This window comes from Tiliqua scincoides, chromosome 4 (genome assembly GCF_035046505.1).
Source record: "Tiliqua scincoides isolate rTilSci1 chromosome 4, rTilSci1.hap2, whole genome shotgun sequence".
Classification (NCBI taxonomy): domain Eukaryota; kingdom Metazoa; phylum Chordata; class Lepidosauria; order Squamata; family Scincidae; genus Tiliqua; species Tiliqua scincoides.
Window position 1 is genome coordinate 70,955,780 of NC_089824.1, and position 26,646 is coordinate 70,982,425.

The 26,646-nt window shown below is 42.4% G+C and overlaps 1 protein-coding gene across 4 annotated transcripts in view; it reads left to right on the top strand.

Moving 5' to 3' along the window:
- Positions 1–26,646, top strand: part of NFATC1 (nuclear factor of activated T cells 1) — a 162,921-nt gene that overhangs the window by 99,592 nt on the left and 36,683 nt on the right. The window contains exon 9 of one of the 4 annotated variants that reach the window (XM_066623507.1): positions 16,055–16,735. In XM_066623507.1, coding sequence (XP_066479604.1) covers positions 16,055–16,735 — 681 coding nt within the window. Of the gene's footprint in view, positions 1–8,844; positions 10,475–16,054; positions 16,736–26,646 lie in introns of those variants that run through there. The other 3 variants (XM_066623508.1, XM_066623509.1, XM_066623510.1) reach the window with 3 other exon arrangements.

A 26,646-nucleotide genomic window follows, 5' to 3' on the forward strand; every position in this document is an offset into this window, starting at 1 on the left:
GAGAATGCAGAGACTCATTTTGGAGTACGTTCTGACTTTGCATTCAGTGATCATGGGCCTGGTCCAACCCCATTGGCACAATTTCGACAGGAGCATGAGGTGAAGCTCAGGCCTACTGGGCTGAGCTGAAGTATTGGAACAGCATAGGAAAAATTTGCTCCTGGACTCTTGCCTCAGCCTACCCTTTATCTTTACCAAAGTAGTAGTAGTAAGAACCATAAGTTTAAATAATTCATTCTGTAGAGTTTCACCATTGCACAACTGAATTGGCTCATCAAGACTGTTTTTTATAGTACCTTTAGTAACCACATCTGCTTTACAACTTAAATTTAAGGCCAAGTGAAACCACTCACTTTGTTTTAAAACCTATGCCAATGCTATGAGTGACAGCTAGAGCACTGCCAAGTATATTTTTCCAGATAACAATACGTCTTTCTTTTTCAGTTGCTTGTAATCTCTTCTGGCAGTGTCCATTTTTATTAAATACTGAGGTCCTAGCCCTTCCATTGGATATTCTGAACTTATGCCAGGGTAATTCTACTCACTTACTTCCTATCAGTGCCACCTCAGTGAAGGTTTCATTACTTAAAACGTTCATGACAAGAAGCAAAGACAATTGACCAGCAGCCCGGAAAATTTATAGCACTGTTCTGCTGAAGAAGTAAAGTTAGCATTATTAAACCTGAAAAATTACCAAAAATGTCTGTGAAGTTGGCCAAAAGAGGGATGCCTACTGGGTAGGCAGGAAGTTGTCAATTTGAAAATGGCAACCAGTCTGCAATCCACAAGTAATTCTTGCTGCCCTTTTTGATCTATGTGAGCAGCCTCAACTGCCCTTGGGAACCCACTCATATGAGGAAACATCCTGTGGGAATGAGAAGCGAAGAGAACCAGCCAGTAGCAATTCCCATGTTGTGGCATTTGGATAAAGTGCTGCCATGATGGGAGAAATTCCACAAGCTGTATTTGTGCACTGCCTAGTTCATACTTACTTTTCTTCATGTGATTCCAGCCACAAACATTTTTGAGAATGGGTCAGGGGTCAGACTACATGGTTGTAAGAAGTCCTAATGGCTTAGGGCCCAATTCTGTCAACTTTCCAGTGATGATGCAGCTGCAATGCAACCCCAATGTAAGGGAATAAATGTTCCCTTACCTTGAGGAGGCCTCTTTGACTGCCCCTCCACCACAGGATGCAGCGTGCACCCCAATGGCATGGCTGTGCCAGTGCTGGAACATTGGATAAGACTGGGCTCTACTGCTACCCTGTGCAGTATTGTAGTGTCGACTAGGATGGGGATGCATTGAAGCTCAAAGAGACTGGAAACTTATCAGGGAACAATTGAGGTTCGATGTGCTTTACAGTGTTGTTAAATAACACAGTTTCCTGGGAGTAACCCACTGAATATAGTGTACTTACTAATAAGTACACATACATAGGATTCCGTTGCCTGAAAAGAATGTTGTGTCTTGATGTTTTTCGAGTAAGTCTTTTCATTTTTTAGATTTCACCTTCTGATTGCATGCATTGCAGACATGGATTGCTAGTTTTACTGCTAGTTTCCCGACATATTTCAGTTTTCATGCTAAGCTGAGCAAACCCTTTCAACTTTGCTGTGTCTACAGACCATTGGGTTGCGTGTGGAAAATTGGCCCGAGTCTCAGAAAAAGGTCATAAAAGATACAAAGATGTGTGAGGTAATCATATAAAATGTAGTAGAGGACAGCTGCCATAGTATAATTTTGCAAAATAGAGGGGTATAAGTACCTCATATGGAAGATTAACTCCTGTGCCACATCAATGGAAGTGTTACAGGACTTGTCATAGCCTTTAGAATGGCTGTGATTGAGCCTGTAAGACACCAGTTCTGACAGAGAAGGAGACTGAAACATGGAAAGTCCAGTGGAATATGATAAAGCAATCTTTACGGCAATCTGTTCAGCCCCAGGGTTTTCACTGAAAACTTAGTCATGAGTACTTTACATCATCTCTATAAGTGATCATCTTGCAGCCTAGTGCATATAGCAAATCGGTTAGTGGGTCGATTTAACCACTAAGCTAGCTGCAAGTTTGCCATCCTTGGCTCCTCTGATTTACTGGATCCTTAAAGATCTGACACTAACCTCTTGTATGGCTAACTTCTGCTCTCTATTTTCTAGCACATTGCAATCATGATGATATACGAAGGACTATTAATGTATTCAGCAGGTGTGATTTAATATATAGGGGAGCCTGTATTATGCTACAGGTTTAGACCTGATGATTTTCAGATGTCTTACAGGGAACTCTGTGAGGTCTGTGGAAGCTCTCACCACCCTCTGCTCTTTAGAAGTGTTGGCATAGCATTAACATCATATATGGCATGGCATTAAAACTATATAGTATAGTTTCTCTCAGTTTGGTACTTATAAAATGTAAAGTTTGGCTGGCCAAAGGGAATATTTATTTTAAGTGGAAATATGAAATTATTTCTGACTTGTTACTCATGCTCTTTTTCTTTGTAATTTAAGTTATTTTAATTGATGTACTACTTTCTTATATTTAGCAATGTGTGCAAAAGCTGGTGGAACACCTTTATTAGAGTATGGCCCCATTCAGAGAAATGAATTTTGTGAGTCTCTGCAAACAGGCTACTGGCAGTGTTTTCTATTTGGCTAATGGGGCATTCTCTAGAACTAGAAGAACTATCATCTTTTGTTGTCATTGCTGCTGTTTCTTTGATACTGGGTGGATTCATTTATTTAAAATCAATTGGCAGTCATGCACGCTGGATCTTATTCACAAATTTTCAGCTCACGCTGCCCCCAGGTTCTCCCCAGTGCTGTCCAAGGAGACACATACGTCATCAGGCTGCCTTCTCAGAAGTAAGGGAAAATATTTTCCAGTACCTCTTGCAGGCTTCCTGACACCCCCCCCCCCCACATAGCATGTGGCACGGCAGGGGAAAGGATTGGGATGCCAGTCTTTGATATAATGAAGGAAGCACAAATATGACCTTATATTGTCTTGTTTGTTTTTAGTAGAGAACTGGCCTTAGGAACCCTTCAGCATATATTAACACCACACATCACCGTCTCCTAGAAAATTTTGACATTTCGGTTGTTCCATTATCTTGATATTAGGCTGTAACATTCATGATGCTGATTGTACCAAGAAAATGGTAATTCTTCATGGTTTCAATTAATAACCACAATGTACAACAAAAATGGTTGCACATTTTTGGCTTTTACACTCCTTTGTCTACAATATTGCAGGAGATGCATTCCTGGAAAGCTAAGTGCTGTTTGAAACAGAACTTTAGGGCACAATCCTAACCAGGTCTGCTCATAAGTAAGTCCTATTTTTTCAGTGGGGCTTACCTTCAGGAAAGTGTGGTTAGAATTGCAGCCTATGTCTCATTGGCTGCAGTTGCTGTTAATAAAGCCAAGATGAAGAGCACTGTAAAAAACGGAGCTAAAGGAAGTGGTGTTGCCAGAGGTATTGCTGCACGTCTAAATATTGTAGCAATTACAAAGTTTTATTTTGCATGGATAACAGACCTGTGTGTGTGTGTACATGTACGTGCCATGGACAGTAAACAAGAGGGTAAGTAGATGTTGTACTACTACTGTTGTACTACTAAAAAGAGGGTAAGTAGATTATTATGAGATAATACTCTCAAATTATCAGGCTACAAATTGTAGAAAGAAAAATATATTAACCAGGAAAAGGAACCTTATATGCTAAACAATGATTTGAAATACGCTGATGTAAACACAGGTATATATGTGAAAATATATGAATACTAGCAGAAGCAACTGGTGCTAAACTAATATGTACTGAAACTAACGAGAACTAACCTATGTCCATGTGGTATTCCATGACTTACATGATTATGTATAGTGTCTGAGATGTTGTCACACAGTTGATAATTCCATCATGTTTACGGACAGTAATGTTACTCTATTTGGAAGATTTTAACTATGGCTCTTGACTCGATGAAATGCTGGTATATTTTCCCATTTCATTATACCACTCTTTACATAATTCCTCTACATCTGATTTTATTCTATGTATTGAATTGAAAATGTATGCCAACGTGTCCGTCCAGGGAATGGTCTAGATACACAGCTAAAATTTTCCTAAACTTTCTTAATTGATTCACACTATCGTCTGTTAATAATAACGATTTTATAAACTGTATGAAAGCACTCCAAAGATGGTGTGTAAAATGTATAAATTAAGAGATTATGGACATAGCAGTGGTTAGACGTTAAACCCAGGTTTAAGAAATATGTTGGAAAGATTACACAGGCCTTCAAAACTGAGGGTCAGAAAAGTTTTTCCCAAACTTTATGGCGGTTTAATATGAATTTGGGTGCCAATTCCAAAAATGGAATCTGTTTTGCCCCATCACGTCTAGTTTTGGAGATATAGTATAGCCTCATTAGTGAATGGTTCAAGCAGCTTCCTTATGAGGAAGCCATAGTGTAGGCTTCCTCATAAGAAAGCTGCTTGAACCATTCACTAATGAGGCTATACTATATCTCCAAAACTAGATGTGATGGGGCAAAACAGATGCCATTTTTGGAATTGGCACCCCAAATATACCCAGGAATTGGTGTAACGTTTAAGGAAGCAAAATGCGTGTTGGCCTGTGTTAGTAACATCCAAGAAACTGAGTGATGAATTTAATGGACTTCCTGATGGTAAGTGGCCTCCAGAACAGAGTGACTACTCAGACATGGACTCTGAGACTCTATGAGACTCGGTGGTTCATATACCTTTAAGAATTCTCACATGAGATGAATGCTGAATGTTGATACCATATGTTGAATAAATAACTTTTGGAAAATAAAAGTTTAATTAGAAATAAGATACTTAGAAGCAACTCTCATTTAGTATTTTATAGAAAAGCATAAGATCGGAGAGTTAAGAGGGAAGAATGTTCTGAAGTATGGTGGAAGTGATTTCAACATGCGTTCACTGTATTCCAGGCCATATGTTTTTCAAGCACAGAATATGTATTAAAACCACTTTCACCACACGTCTAAAGTATGTCATTATCTTTAGACAAAGACTTTAGGGCTTTTTGCATTGGGGGTTATCCAAAATAAGATGTGCCAGTCTTGAAGTACTTCTTTTATAATGGGAAGATTTCTATAATTTTAGCCTTAAATCTTACTGTGGATTCCAAAGATAATTCTTAATGATAACTTGTACTGTACAAACACCCAGTGCCAGTACCATTCCTATATCTACTCAGGCAAAACTATCATGAAACCAGAAAATATTACTGCCTCTCCTCCTATTCAGGCTCAAGGCAATATGGGGGCTTCATTTTATGTACTTATAGGTCCAGCCCATTTATACACGGATTTTTTATACACGGATTTGACTCAACACGAATGGCCCCTGCAAATGAGAAGGAATGTGCTGATCCCTGGAGAAGTGGAAAAATGCATCCCTTTAAAATCAGTTTTAAAAATTGAACAGTCCTTCAACAACAGCCTCCTTAATGAGAGAGAGAGAGAGGGCAGCTGGCTGACAATCCATCAATCCTTCTCTCTCCTTCGGACCCCTCCCTTCCCCCAGCACGTGAAAGCAAGGTGATCATTTTGCATTGGTGAAGGGAGGGGCTGAGTGAAGTACTGTTGGATTGTCTTCTTAATGACTCTTATCTTAGAGTAAAAAGGTCAGCAAGGCAGTTTTTCTATCACTGGAGCAAAGAAACTTTGTTTTTTAAATTGATTTGCTATAGTGCTTTTTTTTAAATCCACATGAGTGCTTGGAACGGAACCCACGTGAATAATTAGTCTCAACCTGTATTTCCTTTAAACTAATGAATCAAGAATACATGCAAATTAAAATGGATTGACAAAAAAATTAAAAATTACTTAAAAATCAGCTTATATCTTATGATGAACTGGTGAAAAATTTAATGATTGACATACCTTAAAGAGTCACCTGTCTCCTCATTCAAACATCCAATTAGATAATACCGCCTTAACTTGTTAGCAGGAAGGAGAGCAGGGAAGAGGCCATCCATATTGAGAAGAGGTTTCCAGAGTCTTTGCTAGGTCTGAGAAGGCCCTGACATAGGCAGCCCTGTCCTGAGTTGCCTGGCACACAAGGCTCCCGCGGCTCCAAAATGGCTACTGCAGGATCCTGAGCATGCCGGGCAGCTGCTGGTGGTTCCTTGGGAGAAGGGGACTTTCACTCCCTTCTCCCAAGTAAGGGAAGTAGCCCCGCAATGGGGCTAGTCAATTCTGTGGCAGAAATTTAGGCAGCGCAAAATCAAGGAGTCCTGTGTTGGGCTGCGCAGCCTGACATGGGGCTCCGGATCCGTCAGAGGTGAGCTCTGCCAGTTCTGTCCCCTCCCACCCCACCCCTTCACCCTGCCATGCTTTCTCCCCACCCTCCACCTGCCCCAGAACATTTCCCTGACTACTGCCCTGTCTTGCCCTCTCTGCCGCCCAACATTTCACACAGAGCACTGGGTGACGGACCACAGGCCCAACACCAGAGCTGGCCCAGTGCAGGCTGATGCTGGGCTAACTCCAGCACTGGGCCTGCGGTAAGGATCACTGCGGTAAGGATCACTGCGGTAAGGCGATAAACTGGTGCACATGGGTCTGGTTTCAGCCTTAAGTCCCCATCTGACTCACTTCTGAAGGCAGGAGGATATAGAGCAGGGGTCTCCAAACTTTTTGGCCAGAGGACTGCATCAAATATCTGGCACGGTGCTGAGGGCTGGGAAAAAAATTTAAATATGAAATTTGTTTAAATAAATTAGAGATGGATCTTAGATGAGTGAATAAGTGAATGAATGGGCTCATACATTCAACCTCTCTGGCCCTTGAACACCCTCCAGACGCAACCAGAGCATAGTTTCAGTCATGTTTGACCAAGTGGGCCAGTGGCTTTCAGGGGACAAGAGGCTGGCCGTGGGCCGGATAGAGGCTTGTCGCGGGCCACATCTGGTCCCCGGGCCGGGGTTTGGAGACCCCTGATATAGAGTAATTCCTCTAGAACCAGCTAGAAAACTATGGTCTGTACATGTGGAAGAAGACTGTCCTTTGAATACCATAGACCTGATAACTGAAGGCTTTAAAGTACAGCACCAGCACTTTGAATTATGTGTGGAATCCATTGCAAATCTTTGAGCACAGATTTAATATACTCAAAGCAGCAAGTTCTAACAACTCATCTGCCATATTATGGACCAGCTATAGTTTCTGTTCAGGGGCAGTTCAACACAAAGCATACTTAGGGCCCAATCCTATCCAACTTCCCAGTTCCAATGCAGCCCTGAAGTAAGGAAACAAATGTTCCCTTATCTTGAGAAAACCTCCATGACTGCTCCCCCACTGCAGAATGCAGCACACACCCTGTTGGCATGGCTGCATCAGCGCTGGAAAGTTGGATAGGATTGGGCCCTTAGGGCGCAATCCTAACCGGCACTTATGCCAGTATAGGAGCCCCGAAGGCGTAGCAAACGTGCCATAAAGCACGTTTGCGCTGCCTTAGATGGGAGCTGCGTCGGCGCATTCAAATGTCAAATGGAGTCAGTTGCCTCCACCGTGGCTTGTGTGCCAACACAAGCAGGAAAGGTTGGCGTGGGGGGGTGTGGGGAGGGGGCAGGAGGGGGCATTTTGGGGTGGGGGAGGGCGGGCCCATGGGTGGGCGCACTGGGAGCCGGGGGCGGGGCTGGGATCCGGCAGTTATGCCGGATCCCAACCCCCATCCCCGGGGTGAATGGAGCCGCTTCCAGCCGCTTCCAGCTTCCAGAGGTTTCCAGCCGCTCCATTCTCCTTGGACTTGCGCTACCTGCAGAGGTGGCACAGGTTTGAGGAGACCCATTGGGGCACGTAGCCCTTACCCACGGGTAAGGAGAAGAGCTTCCCCTTGCCCATGGCTGAGCCACTGCAGCCTACAAACCTGTTTTGGTTGCAGCGCAAGCCTCCTGGCTTGCCTGCTCCAGCACAGGTTAGGATTGCGCCCTTAGTAGTTTAACCAGGATCACAGTGGCAAGGTTTTCTTTCCCCAGGAGAGGCCCCAGCTGGCATACAAACCAAAGCTGATTAAAAGCACTTCTAGTCACATATGCCAGCTGAACATCCAGGAATAGAGCTGGGTCCAGCAGCACTCCCAAACTGCAAATGTGATCATGAAGAGAATGTAGTTACATCCAAAAAATGTCAGAACATCAGATTCCAGTTTTGTTTGCCCTTTGTAGTGTTATCACACAGCCAAACCTGATTGGCTATGTGGTACTGTGAAGTCATTGCATTCAGTGTATGAAACTTAATTGGCAAGGACCACAAAGCATAGAAGCTGCTTCAAGTAAAAGCTTTTGTTGATTATACTGTGCAGATGATACTGATAGGTTACTTAAGAGCATTGGGGACTTTCAAGCAAGTCACTCTGCTAACTACAATTTGGGGAACAGGGTGGCTCTTTCATTAGAATATCATTATTGGTTACCTAGTGAGTGAGTTTTATTCTTTGGTAAATCTTTATGTTTTCAGCGATGCAGCTAATGGTGAAGTGGTTAAATATCCTGTATGATTGATTTAAGATGTTTAATAATGATTAAATAGCTTGAGATTTGCTATCTCCCAAACAAGGTACTTTTAATATTTGATAGGAGTCATTCTCCTTTAAAGATGTATTTAAGAAGAACAATTAGATAAATTGTAATATATCGAATATGAAAGTACAAAATTAACACATTAAAGAGGATTATTTTTAATGATCCCCAACCTGTTTTTTTAATTAATGTGGTTTTTTGTTTTTAATTCTTAGAGTTTAGGTGGGATGAATGTTAAAAATAATTTGGACTTGTTTATATTTTGTGTTAGGAAATATATTCCAAGTTTGTAATTGGGATTTTGCTGCAGATGGAGAATGCATGGCTTATCCACTGATTTAGTATTGACCCTGACATCCTGCTGAAGAATCTTGAATGGTGTACAGTGTGGCTTCATGGTTAAAACCGCTTAGTCGAAACAAGAGTATAGCCCAGCATTCCCGTCGAGTCAAGAGTCTAGCTACGTGACCCAAGCAGAGGCTTCCTAATGGATTCACGCCATTGTCTGTAGCGATGGTGGATTTATAGACGATGTGCATTCCAGAGACTGTGTATATCATATCATTTGTGGAATACCATATGGACATATCTTAGTCCTCTTGAGTATTACCTTGTGTATCACTGTAGTTTGGCATTAGTTTATCTGGTATATATGTTTCACACGCCATTGTATTTCTTTATTGTTGATGCTAGCCTGATACGAGCATACTCACACTCACATTTGTCATCATACACACACACATTCATTGTGATATCTCCCCCCCCCCCCCCGCCCTTGGTCACAGTTTGGATCACCATTTCCCATTTTCTTTTGTGTACGATGACACAGTGCATGCTGGATGATAGCAGAGCATACAGTAACTCCTATCATATTAACTAATTGCCTTGAGCGCAAACCTGTAAAAATTGTAGGAGGAGCAGAAATTCAACAAGTTAAGTTTCCCAGCTGAGGAGCTGCAGTGATGAAGAGAACTTCATTTGCTGAATTCTTGGATGTCATATAGCTGTTAAAGGCACATGAGCCACTGCCACCCCCCTCGCCAAAAAACCAGCTGGCAACCCTGACAGTTAGAAACCTCTTAATTTCTGCATCTTAATCAGTTCTGTCCCATGTGCATCTTCAATTTCCTCTTTATAACCATAAGAGCTGGGAGACTTTTTAAATGGAAACTGATGTTGGGTTTCCTAAAGTGCTAGAGTCCAAGTTCAGCAAGCCCCATGTGCTTAATTGTACATTCAGCCCTGGTTCCATTCCATGCCTTTTAAGCAATCATCCCACTGCTTCTCCAGCCAAGAAAACTTTGATGACCACTGAACAACCAAGGGAGATGCATTTGGAAACAATGAAGAACTGGATCAAGTAACGTTTTATTTTAAGGAGTGGGGGGGGGGTGGAGTTGTAACTTTTTTCTCATCCCTTGAAATTGTTTTTAGAAGAAAATTAAATTTGGAGTCAATTTACCCTTTTCAGAGTTGCGTGTTTAATGTCATATAATAGAAAATGAATTATTTCTTCTAAGACCTGTTAACAATTTAATGTGCATTTTGGCTTCATTGGTTACAAATCAGATGCTCCAGGGCTTTCACCCCTGGAATAACATCGGTGCCCATGGAGCTATAATGTCCAGTCTCTTTTGGTATCTGTTGAACAGCCAAACATTTTAACAGCAATTGAAAACACAGTAACTGGATTATTTGGAAAGAAATGGCAATTGTACTATGCACTGAGTAATCATGTTTTCCAAAGATTGTTGTAAAAGATAACTTGAGTAAGATATGACTTTGTGTCGATATTAGGCATGGAAGGATGTGCACCGAAGCCAATAAAGCCTCATTATGAATTTGAGTGATTCTGTTTACAAGAAGACAAAATCTGCTATAGCACCTTCCATCTTCCTGGTTTAGTGCACTGTGTTCATCTGATATGAAGTAGGCTCTCTCCTATGCCATCTCTTGCAGTTACAGCTAGTCTTTAATAGCACAGCGTAGTTGGGTCTTTTTCAACCACAGTCACTAATTAATAAGAGAATTGGCATTGTAGCCTTGCTTCCTGAAATATGTAAATACGTGGCTGTTTCTTACTCATCCCAACAGGCAAAAGCCAAAACACATAAACTACATAGCAGTGAAAATCTGGATTTCTAACATGTTGGAGCAAATGAATTTGTTAGGAGAGTCACTGAAAAAAGAGAAAATAGTCCTTGTCCTTTCACAGTGAAAGTGATTTATTATTTTTCATCAAGGTTTGTTGTGTTAACATTTTACCTGTTTGGAGCTTTTCGATTTAAGTTTACATGGCTCTCCACACACTCAGATTCACATAGAGGCTTTTTGTCTTTATCTGAGCAGTCTTGGTGTGATGTCATTACATGGACCTCTCTCAGTAAGAAGTGGAGACACCTTTGATTTATTGCTGGTGTGGCTGCAGAATGTGGCTCTAATGTTAAATTCATTGACATCATGACACATTTGTCAGCCTAAGAGCATCATCACTGGCCCATATTAAATATGAAAAGCAGTCTGATTAACTTAGAATTTCAAATATTACTAACAAAAATGTGTCTAGATCAGTGTGTAATATAATTAACAGCCCAAACCTAACTAAATCCCTGTGCAGCAATTCAGGGGTGCTGGTGTGGGCTGCGCTTTTCTCTGGGGTAAACCCCAGAAGCCGCAACAGGTCAACTCAGACCTGCGCCAGCGTTAGTGCTGGCACACGTCTGAGTTGATTCATGCAGGTGATTCAAGCCCAGGAAGGGGGTTAGGATATGGCATGTGCCTACACCACTGATCCTGCCCTCCTCCTGGGCCTGATTCACCCACTCTGCCTAATCTCCTTCTCATTCCACCTCTTTCTCCCCTCCACTCCTGCACTGGACTTACCTGGTCCAGCGGGCCTCGTGATGAGTTATGGTGCTTTTGCAGTAGCGCATGCTGGCAGAACATGCATTCCACTGGCACAGTCCAACCATAGGACTGGGCTGTTTGAATTCTGGTAGTTCAGGTAGATTAAAAACTACTATATTTTAGAATTCAGCAGGAATGGACAAAGTCGTTTCCCCCCCCCCACACACACACACATATACCACCACAATACATAACAAAGAGCTATTGGGTTACACCTCCAAATTAATGGTTGGAATGTACAGATGAGTTCTAAGCAAAATTCCATAAATTAGTGCCTTTGCTGTCAAACATTAGCATTGCTGTCCATCATTTTCAATGTACAAATGCTTCACAATTTTTATCTCATTCTCTCATGGCAGTCATTTTGGTTAGGCAGAGAAAGAGCCAGTTTTGCCCCAGGCTACTGATTCAGGCTGCTTTATATATATATATATATATATATATATATATATATATATATATATGTACTGAGCTATGACACCAGAATCAGATGTGAAATGTGCTTGTATGCGTTTCCACCACTTGTCTATTTGAAGTACGTTTGTCCATCAGTCAGGAACGTTTTTCTAGCAATAATTATCTGTCCATTAATAGTGTCATCATGGGAGACTGGAGGAACTAGTAATGTTTGTAGTTTCTGTGATGAAAACCTTTACATAGTAGTTAAAATCATGGGTTGTATCCTGAGATGGCATTGCATGAAGAAGTCTGCATAAATAGAAGGGAATTCTTGCTAGTTGCCCTTCCTGCTGCAGCTCCCTGGGAAAATGCCATCTTGCTCTAGAGCAGGAGTGGCCAACCTTTCAACTTTAGGGCTCCTGAAACTTTAACAGTTGGGAAGGGGAGGAAAATTTCATCTTCTACATAGTTATTAAAGATCCAGGAGCCCTAAAGTTGAAAGGGTGGCCATCCCTGCTCTAGAATCCCCCAACTCTCATGAACCAGTTCAGGAAGTGCAGGGAGCCACAGAGGGAAGAAGAGGTTAACAAAAAACAATCTCCCCCTCCTCCCCGTGCAAATGGAATTTCTTCTGTTCACAGACTAGTACCTTAGGTTACAATCCTTGGTCTGCTTATGAGCTAGATATGGTGTGACATTGTCCCCATTGGCAGCTTCATCCTAGGGAGACAACATGGCATTGATCTGAGGCAGCTATTTTCAGTCTTTTTTTTTTAATCTCATGGCACACTGACAAGGTGCTAAAATTGACAAGGCACACCATCTTTTTTTTACAATTGACAAGGCATGATGCATTGCTGGTGGAGGGTTTCTCATCTCCCAAATGGCCTTACTAATAAATGACCCTCCCCCAAACTCCCATGGCACACGTGTGGACCATTCGCGGCACACTGATGACACAGTGGTTGAAAATCGCTGGTCTGAGGGGTTGATCTGAGCTGGTTGGATACCCAAACCAGACTTCTCTCAAGAAAAAAAGGGCAGAAGACTCCATGTGTGATGCTCAGAGGAAGGGTTTTCTTTGCAATAAAGTTGTAATCATACAGTTTCAGGGAGTTTAGTGTCTTTGATTAGATCCCAATACAATGCTTGGACTACCTCCTCACCTTGGTTGTGTCCTTGCCTAGTTCCACTCCTTGCACTTCCCACTGCCTTGCCTGTCCCAATGGCTTTCCATGATAACCTTTCCCTATCCAGTGAGAAGTAGAGTCTAGTCGTCCCTAGTCTTCTCCTTGAAAGAGCCTTCAGTCCTCTTAAAGATCAATAGCCCCAGTGGTCCAGTATGAAGCAACTCATCCCAGCCCTTTTGCCAGTTCTCCAGCAGCCCACTATTGTTCTGAGCCTGCCCTGCTTGCAGCTTCTTCCCTGTTGCTTTCTTTCACTGCTCCCCTAGCTGAGTCCCTGCTGGGTGTTTGTCTTTCCACCACTCTTCCACATCCCCTAGCTTGTTTCTTGTCTCCCACTCTTCACCCTCTCCTTCTTCATTCACCCCCCCCCCCCAGTGTTGTCCCTCCCAGCCCTTCTTCTGCCACTGTTCTCAGGCAGCCATAATCTTTGATCCCCTAACCTAACAGCTTGTGCAGCCACCCAGGATCTCAGAACCTGTTGTCTCATGAGACCTCAGAATCTTGCTGGAGGCCTCCAATCCTGAGCCCCATGAGATAGGGGGACTTGAGAATTCATGACTGCTACAACAGAGCCACTGAATTGCCTGGAGGCACCTGGTGTAAAGTTCCATCTTTGAATCTAAGCAGTTATGTGCCATATCTAAATAGAACACTACCTGGGAACTTCCAGGGGAAAGGGGAGGAAGGGGAAAATATATAACTTTTGTATGTACAGTTTCTTGTTTTGTTGTATAAATTCCTGTACACGTTCCTGAATGAGTGATTATACCTGGATTCATTTTTACAAAAACAACAAACCCTGTACAATGTCCTCCAATTGCACCTGTATTGAATGAAACATGAATACCTGTTCTCAGGTACAGACAAATAATGATTGTACCAGGCTATGCAGGTGTACCCAGGCTCGGTTTAATGAACAACCATGACATATTTCAATTATCCATGGTGGTATTTTTATATTATTCGTGGAAAGCACTGATTTAGCGCAATGGACACATCTTTAGGACTTTCAAACGTGTTTTCCCCCCATCTCAGCACAGTAAAGTAACCAGAGTGTAACACTTGTTTACTATGTCGAAAGCTCATCTAGTGTAAACATCTCATCAGTCCTAAACTCACTTTGTATCTCCCAGGCATCTGCAATCCCTGTAAAATTCTGTGTAAATAGTGTTTCTGCCTATAGGTGGAAAATGTTTCTAAAGAAAAGAATAAACATTTATACTAAACTAGAGTTGCTGTTGTTTGACTTAGCCTTCGATCAACACCACAGTACACAATTTGCTTACATCAAAGTTCTTGGAATTAAGATAATTTTGCCTCAGATAACACAGCCACATATGGTGGAACTAGCCATGAATCATTTACTCCTTAGCCTGAGTTCCCCCCTTCATCTTGTGCCTTGATCAAGGCTAATCATCATGCAGCCTCATATGCCAGGTTTGTTGTGGTTTGATGAGCTTTAGTCAGGGTTACTGGGCAAACAACAAGAGGCTCCTTTCGCTATAGATTCCATGTTCACCATGAGTCCCACTAATCAACATCTTACTATGCTAAACTAGCACTAAGGATCAGTCAACAGGCTCACTCCTTCTGGCAAAAGCACAACTTCTCAACTCAAGTATTGGATTTAAGCCAATATATTTCTCATTGTAATCCAGTATACACTCTCTTCTGGGCAATTCTGTACGCACTTTCCTGGGAGTAAGTTCCATTCAACCTAATGGGGCTTACTTCTGAGTAGACAAGCATAGGATTGTGCTGGAAGTCTCACTGAATTCAATGGGACATCCTTCTGAGTAGAGATACCTAGGATTGCGCTGTAAGACTGTAATCTTCTGCATATTTACTTGAGAGTAAGCCCCCACCTGAGCAGAGTGGGTTTTACATTTCTTGTGAGTAAGCATGCATATTGGTTGCATGTTGGTTTAAGATTTGACTAAAACCCAAATATTTAGATTTAACTAAGATACAGATAAAGATGCTGAGCATATCATGCCAAGTCAACTTCAGTCACAGACAAAACACACACCTTAGTCTCGTTTGAGGTGAACATAACTGAGTAGTCCTGATCATTTCATCTATTCTTTGCAGCCTGGAAAGGCATAGATTCAGTTTAAATTGCAGTAATTCAACACATGCTGAAAAAATTTGTCATCACTTTGAAGCGTTTTCTATCCTTGGCACTGATAGAGACTGTGCCTTGTCCACCTGGCTAGCAGGTACGGTTACAATTAATCATATGGTGGAGAACCTACTGGAAGAGTAGAAGGTGACCAGTTCTTGCACGGTAGAATTTAGTCTTAGTTTTACCTACTGTTTCTACCTCTCTGAATCAACTAATCCATGATCCTCTCAGGTTCTCCTTTTCGTGCACTACTGTGGGCTATAAAAACTATACAGTCGACACTATTTCACAGTATTTGCTTTAAAAAAGAAAACTTGGATCCAGGCTTATTTTGTTTTATTTTTTTAAAAAGTCCTTATGATGAAATGCATCATTTTTCATAAGCTTGCTGTTCTCCCTGCAGTTCTTCTTTGGGTGAACTCTGAAAGCCCCCTTTCTGCCTCCCCATGCTTGAATTTGCCCATTGTGCAGCCATCTATCAAACGGGCCATCAGTAGCAGTAGACATGCGGTAGTACATCCAAGTTAAAATTTTTGCTTTGATTACGACAAATCCATAGAGCCCTTGGGTCCAGAGCTTCTACTGCAGCACAGCTATTTGCAAATAGATTTTTATAGCACATTAGAGCAGAAGGAGAGTCCAAAGAAAATAGTCTTTTTCAATATTAGAACCAGCTGTGACTTTCTTGTGCGGATGACTCATTCATATTTTTTATGGGGTGGGAGAACCAGGCAAAGGACACACAGAGTCTTATTCAAGACATTGTTTGTTTTTGCAAAGGGTATCCTAGCCACAAGCCAACTCCATCATACCAATGTACAACTCCGTGTTTATTCAAAGCACTTTCTTTTTTATTTCAACAGTTCCAATTATAAAAACAGAACCGACTGATGACTATGAGCCTGCTCAAACCTGTGGACCAAGGAACCAAGGATTAAGCCCTCTCTCCAAACCCTACTACAGCCAGCAGATCATGATGCCGCCTGATCCTGGCTCGTGCCTTATGGCTGGCTTCGCTTCTTGTCAGCAGAGAAACACTGTGATGTCATCGTCTCCCAGCTCAAGTCCTAAGCTGCATGATCTTTCCTCCCCTGCTTACAAGTGCGTCGCCAACCCAGGCCACAGCCACCTAGGACTTCAGCAGACCGTTGGAGGTGTCCCCACCATTCAGGAAGTGCCAAGGTCTATAGTTGTGCACCCAAGCTCTCCAGATCAGTCATCTCACATCATGCTGCAGCCGCAGGTGAGTCAACATCTGAGCAGTAGCTGTTCCCTTGGTTACCAACAAACGCTCTATCCCAACAGTCCCTCCTCTCCAGTTCCATCTGTAACCCAAGAGTCAACCTATTTGCAGTCCTGCAGTCCAACTCACTCCTCCATAATGGGCCAGCAGCAGCTGCCGAATGTTCAAAGAAATGAACCTCCAGCAAATCAGCCACTGTCGTTACCCGAGTTGCATGAGGACAATAATCATAATTTGGCCCCTATTCCTGTAACGATCAAGCGAGAACCTGAGGAATTGGACCAGTTATACCTGGACGATGGTAAGTCTTCTGCAGATGTAGAGGTTTGTGTTCCGCCATTTTGATGTGCCACTGAGTTCTTTTAACCTCCTTAAGCATTCTAATGGGGGAGAATCATGAATTAACAGCCTTGTGGAATGGCGCAGAACTCTGCTTGGGTGACACCTGCATAAGAAAGATTTTTAAATGTCATCAGCCATAATGAAATATATCAGCTAAACATTAAGAGCTGTTAGTCATTGTTGAAGGATCTGCATGTCCAATAGCTACGTTGCAATAATCTTAACCATATGGTCTTGGCTTACGCCTATGTCAGTAGCTTGCAGAATGGCAATGAAAGTCGATTTGGACTTGATCCCACTACCCGGTGTGTGCTGCAACTTCAAATCCATGGCCCTGCCACCTAGAACTAAATGATAACACTGCGCAGTTTCATTAAGAAAGTTCACATTAAAAACTGAGTCACGACCTTGACTCTGGTACTCTGGAAGTTAAGGCTACTTAACTCCATGTCTTCCCACTCCATGTCTCCACCTCCCATACTTTTTATTGTACATGTGTAGCTGGCTTTTTATTTTAAAAAGTTCAAAATTTATATAACTTTGTTCTGCATGCACCACTGCATTGTTAAAATGCTACAATGAGCTTGTCAAACTTCCAAAGATTTATTCATTTGCCACAATAAATGCTGAAATCTGGAATTGCATTATATTACCTTGCTGAACTGTGACATGGTGCTTACCACTCTGGTAGTTCTTATGAATATTTGCCTTATGTAGTTAATGAGATCCCTTTCACTAAAAACACAATCTTTTATATTGGATTATGATATATGGCAAAGAAATATCTTTGAACAAAACTTGGGTTCAGACTATTGCAGTGGTTTTCAAACTCTCAGGGAGTTTGAAAACCACTGTAAGTCCTTATAGTGGGGGCGGGGAAAGGCAGTGGGGGCGGGGGGAAGGCAGCGGCACAATCCTCAGGATCCCGCCGCTCAGGGGGCTACAGGGGCTTGGGTGCACTTACCAGAGCCTTCTGCAGTCTCCTGGGGGTGTGGGGAGCCCCACACGAGCATCTGCAGGGCTGCAAAGCTGCAAAAGTGAAAGTGGAGCGATCACGCTCCACTTCCAGTTTAACGGAAGTGGAGCGCGATTGCTTCACTTGCACTTCTAAAGCATCGGGGAGCCCCGCAGATGGCTCCAGGAGGGTCCTGGGGATTGTGCCACTGCCTCCTCCCTGCCTCCTGGCTGACCCCGCCCCTTAAGGGGGCAGAGACCAGGGCCCACAGGCTGGGACATCACGACGCCCCAGTTTGAAAAGCCCTGGAGTAATGGTTCTAGCAAAAGTATGTGCACGGTTGTCTGTTAGGAAAACGTGACCACAAAAAGCTATTGTGTGTACTTGTGTGTAAGCATATGAAGCTGTGAGGTATTTTATTAATTCCATTTTAAATAGCAAGACTCTAGCTGAATTCTGATTTGAATTGTGGCATTTTAAAGCTTGAGTAACAATATTATATTCTCAGTCTACATGGCATTTGTTTTTAAATGAATGCCCCTCAGATATGTTAAGGTCTGAAAAAGATCCAAGTTGGGAATTCACTGATCAAAACATTATGTGATTCCTACCAAAGTACTCTGTAATTTGTATTAATGTAGTGCTCGTATGGACAATGTGAAATCAGAATTAATTGCATGCAGATGGATTAAATTAACCAAACAAAACAAAAACAAGAAACCCTCTTGGTACATTTAGTCCAAGAGTTTTTCTGCCAAACGCTCTTGGGAATATTGTATGATTTTAAGGGGATTTATTTTCCCACAAAAACAACATTCTCCCCTGATCCTTTTTGTTTCCTTTTTACTTTTTTAATGACATGCAGGGATGAAAATTAGCTGCAAAAAAATAGTCTGTTCTTTGGAGTTTTCTGCCTTCATGAAACTTGGACATTTTTTATAGTCCTCACCCAACTTACACTGAAAAGGAGTTGCTCCTAAACTTGGGAGGACTGCACATGTGCGTACTAGCATAGACACCACATCTATTCTCTTTCAACTTTCTAAAATGGTTCATAGTTTGGAAGGTTTTTCTCACCGAACAGACTATTCCCCACTGTTGTCGCATTGGTACTCATGTGCGAAGTGCTGGAGTGTTTTCGACCTCTAGTTTGTTCTTTCTCCTTCTGTGTCTGTGCCTTACAAAAATCTGTAAAATTCCCATGTTGCAAAGTAGCGTTGGTCATTTCAATATCAAAGAGAAGTAATTTAGGCAATTAATCTTATTACAGTTCCTTCTGTATATTTTGATTCCTGCAGCACAGTCCCATTCAATTGTGAAGTTATTTCCTACTATTAAAAACATCAAAGAAATTAGTTAAGGTTATCAATGAATATTATCTCTGTAAGCGACAAGGGAACGCGTCAGCACCAGCAGGAAGAGGCTCCTGGAAAGTAACTGATGATCGCACTTTTCTAAACAGATATTATTAGTGTTTCATTGAAACTGTTGATAACAAATGATGGTTTAAGGGAAAAAACAAAGTAACAATAGTCCTCTTAAATGGATAAATTTTGGAATACTCTTTCTACACTCTTAAATACTACAGGACCTGAATTTTTTGGCTTGCAGTCTAGTTTTGGTTAGAGCTTAGGTTCCTAATCAGTATTGCTGCATGAATGATTGCTATGCTACAAGCTAAAGCATCCACTTACATGGTAGAAGTAAGATATATTGAAACCAACTGGATTTACTTTATATATTAATGTGTTTATGATTAAGGAGCTAGTGGCATAAGGAATTTGGGTTCAGTTTTCAAAAGCAACTTTGGGCGTAATCCTAACTGCTCCCATGGCCGGCAGAAATCGCTTGCGCCGGCCTGGGAGGGTCACAAATGTCCCGTAAAGCATGTTGGTGCCTCCTTCGGAGAAAGCCACATCGACGCACAGTGGTGTGCCAGCCCACAGAGGCCAGATCCAGCCTCTGCAGTGGTGAGGAAAGGTAAGTCCGTGCCCAACCAAGCTTGGCCGACATGGGGGTCTGGGGGGCATGGGGAGGGCAGGGAGAAGGCGTTTGAGGGGCCCATGGGCGACCGGGCAGGGAGCATGAGGTGGGAGTAGGAGGAGGAGCTGGCAGTTATGCCGAATCCTAGCCCCATTCCTGGGTAGTGTGGAGCAGCTCCAGGCTGCTTGGTTCAGCTTGGATCTGCACCACCACTTTAGGTGGCACAGATCCAACTAGACTTGTTGGGTCCTCTGTGGCTCTATCCGGGCTAAGGAGAATTTTTCCCCTTTCCCCAGGCTGAGCCTGAGCCAGCCCAAAACTTGCACTGGATACAGCACACACCCACTGGCCTGTCTGTTCCAGTGTAAGATAGGATTGCACTGCCCAACATTTAAGGGCTTGACTCCTTAATCAAAGGAAAATTTAATTGATAATAAGTCTTCTAATTGATAATAAGTCTTCTTTAGACTTCAATTTAATGGATAATAATAAGTTGATCTTAATGGACCTTACTTCTATGTAAGTATGCTGAGGACCTTGCCATAGGGCTGGTTTACAAACTGATGCAATATATTAGAATCCAGCATGTCCTACTGTTCCTTTGCATGGGGAACATAACATATAAACTAGACTGGGGTGTCAAACCTGTTTCATGCAGTGAACCAAATAAAATTCATGGCACCTGCTGAGGGCCAGAAGTGAGGTCATTAAATAGGAAGTTACATCATTTAGCAGGTGATGACTAGAAATAAGCACTTTTTCCTTACTTAGAAACGCAGCAGCTGCAAATGACAGAAGAGAAAATACACAGATCCTGATAATATTTTCAAGGTAAAGGAGAGCCCAATTATCACTCAGGTTGCCCTTTTAGTAGCATGACTTCTGCTGAGGTGTCACTTCTCAGCTCAGGACCTGAGAGGTGCTCTGTGAAGTGATACCTTAGCAGAGGCAGTGCAGCTGAAAAGTTGGCCCACACAATAATTGGGCTATACCAGCACATTCACAGCATGTCCCTGTCTCATCCCTCTTGGTCTGCTGCTTCTTGTATTGTTTCTTGCCTTCTGAGGCCTCCTTCTGTCTCTCCCTACCAGTGCCTCAGCAGAAATGGCGTGGCTGAAAAGGCGGTGATGGAAGTGCCCAGTTATCCCATGGGTAGCCTTTTCAGCAGTGACACCTCAGCACTGCTGAAAGCGTGGTAATTGGGTTCTTCCAGCACCACCCTTTCAGCAGCACCACTACTGCCAATGTGTCACTTCATAGCTCAGCAGCTAGACAGCAGCTGATGGTGGTGCTAGGAGAGCCCAACTTTCACGTGGGCTGAATAACAAGTTTCCACAGGCCGAATCTGGCCCCTGTATTGGAATCGCAGAAGATCTGGCGAGGAGGTAGGATGTGGTGTCAACAGTGGCCCCTTTAAGGGTAAGGCCTGGGCATCCAGCAGAGTGTGCTGCACAGCTGCAGCCACTTGAAGGCAATAGGACCCTCAGGCATAAAAGCACCTGGTGAAGGGAGAGCCTTGGTGTGGGTAGCAGAAGGAGGAAAGCTTGAGGAAGGACAGGCTGGATTAATGGACTGAGGAATTGGTGGCTAATGGACTGATGTGTGAATGGACTTTGAAAGCTGCTGGAGCAGAAACTACTAGAGACACTAAGACTGGTGTTTGGCTGCTGTGCCCAAGACCTGCTGAGGACCAAGGGGCTACTGTAGTGGTGGGAGGCTGCTGGCAGGAAGGAGGACCTCTGTAGGTTAAACAGGCAAACTACCCTGGGGGTGGGGTCCAGCAGTACTGCAGGGCAGAACCAGTGTCATTTTTTGAGGAAGGAAGGGGAGCTAATTAGCTAAAAGTGGGCATAATGCTCCAGGCGGGACTTGGACTGGGAATCTGGCAGAAAAGCCCCCAAGCCTTATGTTTGACACCACTGAACTTGACCATCCATTAGTACAGCAACTATCTGAAAGAAATTGCCAGGAACTGTGTCTGTGAACAGTTCAAAGCATTATGTTCTTTGCAACAGTTCTTCCTTGGGAACAAGTAATGGATATTTAGAGAAAGTAGTTTATAAGTTATATGCTGAACCATCAACCACAAAAAAGCTATGTTTGATTTTGTTGTTGCTCTTCCTGCACGATGTAGTGACAGCAATGAGAGCATAAGAACATAAAAACATAAGAAGAGCCCCACTGGATCAGGCCAAAGGCCCATCTAGTCCAGCTTCCTGTATCTCACAGTGGCCCACGAAATGCTTTAGGGAACACACTTGTCAACAGACACAGCCTGCATCCTGGTGTCCTCCCCTGCATCTGGTAATCAGAGGCAGCCTACTTCTGCCTTGCACATACCTACCATGACTTGTAACCCATGATGAACTTTTCCTCCAGAAATTTGTCCAATTCCCTCTTAACAGCATCTAGGCAAGATGCCATCACTACTTCCTGTGGCAAGGAATTCCACAGACCAATTACATGCTGGGTAAAGAAATATTTTCTTCTGTCCTAACTCTCCCAACACTCAACTTTAGTGGATATCCCCTGATTCTGATGTTATGTGAGAGGGAAAGGAGCATCTCTCTCTATCCGCTGAGAAGAAACTATAATGAGAAGAAACTATAGTTTTTGTTCATGGTAGAAATGTCAAGACCAACACAACGCTAAACTGAGTAGACTGCTGCATTAACAGTGAGAATTACTAAACCATTGATTATTAATTCTTTTTAAATAAACTGATATTCAGAAGAAGTAGCAGAGAGACAACATGCCCTTACTAAAAAAAGATAACATAGTTTGGGACAGTTATCCTCAAAACTGTTGTCCAGAAAGTTGTCCCAGTAGGAATCTGGCCATAATCTAACATAGGCCTGCTTAACCACATTGCGTGGAAAGATTTTGAGTTTTCCTACCTTTGTGTTGGATTCTGGTTTGTATGTTTTAAAGATTGAAATCTGGATGTCAGTCATTTTTCATGAGATTACCAGGATGTTTGAGGATAGTAGCAGAAGGCCAAAATTACACATGAGACTCTGCTCACTTATCCTGAAGCTGTCCATTTTAAGGGGGCTACTCTGAAGTAAATAAGTTGTAAATTGCATCTGTAATGACCTAACTCCAGAGTCTTTCAGGAGAAACCACTTCAGTGCCACTCAGTAAATCTAGCCAGCCTCACTTGAAACAATTTGGAAAAATGGAACCTTCATAGCACCTTTCATTTCTTTCTGATAAAGGGCTTGATTTCAAAGCAGTTTCTAGATCTTTTAAACACACACACACAAACACAAATCATAAACAAAGTGTTTGCCTAGATTTTTGATATATGGCTGACAACAAAATCAAAATCACCTCATTGGCTCCTTTTGGGTGCCAGTTGGCTTTTGCCCTTACAATTGTCTCTGCACAGCTGCGAGTTTTATAGCACTTTGCCCATGAATGCATACATTTCAGCTGCTTTCTTAAAAAAAGAAAAAGAAGGTAAATTAGGGGTATTAAACGCTCATGTAAGTATGTAAAAATGGCAAAACCACAGGTAAAGTGTTATTGAAAGCTGCAGCCTAACCAGCCATTTTAAAAGTGTCTCTTAAAAATAAATTTTGCAGTAAAAGCTGTAACTTATGGAGGTAATATGAGCTATTGCTAATGTCCTTCCCATGAATTGCTTAGGCTGTTGAACTGTTAGATGCCTGACATGTCCATACGTCTCCTACTCAGCATATATATTAAATTAGGTAGCCACTATACCATGCGTTCAGGTGTGGGGTGTTGTGTGTGTGTGTGTGTGTGTGTATTTCATATTTATATATAAATTTGTATATAAACTTGAAACGCACATGGTTTGGTCATATAGTTTATTTGAACATGAACTATACCAGACAGAATTATTCTTGTGCTGAAATGTATCCTTTTTCAGGCACCTCAACTTCGTGATTAAAGTGACTGGCTCCCGAGGCATTAAGTTTAGTCTGCTACTGCCACAATTATGCCTTTTAAAAACTTCTGAGTGCACTCACTGATTTCCAGTAGTCCAGATGTCATTAGAACAACATGCAGGTACTCTACAAAGTCCAGTAATACTGTCAACACATTGGACTGGATTTCAAGCTCTGCATAATGCTCCCCTCCCTCCTTCCCCCTCCTTTGGCCTAGTCTCTCAGCTCTGGAGGAAAACAAAAGGCCTTCCTCGTGGAAAGTTTTACTAAAGCTGGCTGCCTGCCCAGGTTGAGGACCCCTCCTCATTTGTAATGATGATTGAAGGCGTACATACTACTATGGTAAAACATGCTGAGTCGCTAACATTGGAGATGAAGGTTAGACGTGATGAGTAGGAGGGGAAACAAAAAACTCAAATAATTCATTAGGGTCAAACCTTTAATGGACCTAAATGTCTACATTTGAGTGCTGGACCATTAAATGAAACCACAGTGGGTCAGGTCATGATATGAAGATTTCCTTCTTTGCTACAGCTACCAGTTTTGTGAAGGTAATCTCACTGGGAAGTCTCTCAGTGAGCCACTTTTGGAGGATGCAAGTGTGTCACAAGGTGAAGCAATTACCTCCAGTCTCTCATACCTCCTTGGCCTAAGGGTTTGAATTTTTGTTGGTCTGATGGGTTGTTTTTTAAATGTGGGGTGTGTTTTGAATGTTCATTAAGTTTTGCAGCCATAGATTACAATGTGTTTTGAGTAGTAAGATAGAGGTAGTTGTGTTGGTCTGTTGTAGCAAAAACAATGAAGGGTCTTGTAGCATCTTCAGAACTCACCAATTTATTTCAGTAGATGCTTTTGTGGGCTACAGACTAATTCATCTTGCCCACAAAAACTTACGCTGAAATAAATGGGTTAGTCTTTAAGATTGTACAAGGCTCTTTAATATGTTTTATGTATTCGTTTGGTTTAATGAGAAAAAAAAAATTTAGTCTGGACCTTGGCACTCAGTATTACCTATTGTGATTAGCAGCAAATCTCAAGCAGACATCTTTCCCAATCTTTCTAGCTGAGATCCTTTTTAAACTGGAGGTCCCAGGGCTTGAACTTCAGCCTTTCTGCATGGCAGATGTGTGCTCTACTACTGAGATATGGCCCCAGAATCATTTGCAGTGCACAGGAGGACAGGAGACAGGTCAATGTGCCAAGGTTCCCAAAGGAGCCCGATTCCATTGCTCTAACTCAGTGATTTTCAAACTTTTTCATCTTTCAGCACACTGGCAAGGCACTAAAATTGTCAAGGCACACCATCAATTTTTGGACAACTGACAAGGCGCACTACGTTGCCATGGGGAGCTGACGTCCCCCAATGACCCTACTAATAAGTGACCTTCCTCCAAATTCCTGGGGCACACCTGCATACCATTTGCAGTACACCAGTGTGCCACAGTACAGTGGTTGAAAATGGCTGCTGTAACTATTCAGCATTGCCAAATGCTCAACCTTTGTGTGAGCCAAGGACCTTTAGCACCCCTTTGTACCCATGTTGTCCAAGGCTTTTGTGTGAGGGTCAAGCAAAGCTGGATTAAAAAAGAAGGAAGGAACAAGTGCACATGAGTTACAGTCCTGCAGAACTGATGGAACGATATATATAGAATTATTAATTTTGCATGAACCATTTTAATTCCACAAGTGTACTGAGCTGTGTGACATTAAATGCCTGGTCTATTATTTAGTCCAAATATCTCTTGTGCAAATAAATAGGAAGATAATTGACATTCACTTCCACATCTTCCTCATTTCCCTCCTTCCATAAAAGCATTCTAAACAAGAAGGACTTTTTTTAGTAACTTGAATTTTGCATGGTGGATTAGGCCCTACTGCACATAAGTTATAGTAACATTTGTTTGGTTATAAACCTGAGCTGGTGCCAAAGAAAATTTACACTGTGCAGAAGCAAAGCCTTCTTTCTCGAGAAAGCATTGTTCAGATGCTTGCATTCATCACTGGAATATGATACTGGTTTGAAATATTTCTGGGGAATGTCACCGGAGAGCTGCATAGTGTTGGCAGATCAGTCCTCAACCACTGTGGGAGCTGCTTAAACTCTTGTTACTCTAATGACCTGACCTGTCTTGACAAAAATGCTTCTGGAGGCATTATTTTTCAAAAGTGGGCCTGCAGCCAAGGTGGGGCCAGTGGGAGGCCTTCTCTCCTTCATCAAAACGTTGGCCATTCATAATGGTTGCATAAGTTTTGCAGATGGAGTGAGGAACAGTAGTGCTAGTGGCACACTGTTTTATGAGGAGCAGACCAGGACATCATGGGTGGGCACTGGACTCAGTAGGAGAAAATATAGGTGTATATGTTTAGAAACACATTCAGGTCCTTGGGGGATTGGTGTTCACTGACGTTCAGTTGTGTCTGGATCAGGGTTGGCAACTTGGTTGTGTACCCAAGGTGAAAGTTCATAAGAAGGCAAATTTTAATAAGATGTATTGGCAGTGACTGAGTACAGGAAGGTAGTATGTGGAGCAGGATGGAACAGCAGTGGAGATGGGAGACATCAAGGAGGTCAGAGGAACTGAGCCATGGGGAGACCACTAGGAAGACAGACAAAGATTGACAAATGAAACAAGAAAGCTTCGAGGTCCAGAGAAGGTTGAAACCTGGACAGGAGTGGGAAACCAGAAAGACCTATAGGACAAATGGGATGCTTTACTTTGCTTAAGAGCAACTTGTAGGCTTGCTACAAAGACAGCAAGTCTTGTGAAACGGGCATGGGAAAGAACCAACAGCATGGCTCATTATTATTGTTATTGTCATTAACAGTAAAATATTTACATATATCTTTTCAACCTCTTTCCATCCAGTCCTAACCTTGTATTCACTAAATTAGAAGTGAAAAGCAGCTCAAATAGGCTCAGAACACACACACGGCACCCGTGATGCGTCAATCAGTGAATCGTATGTTGGCAGGGCTGTTGCTGCCCTGGCATACATGAATATATACTAGCATAT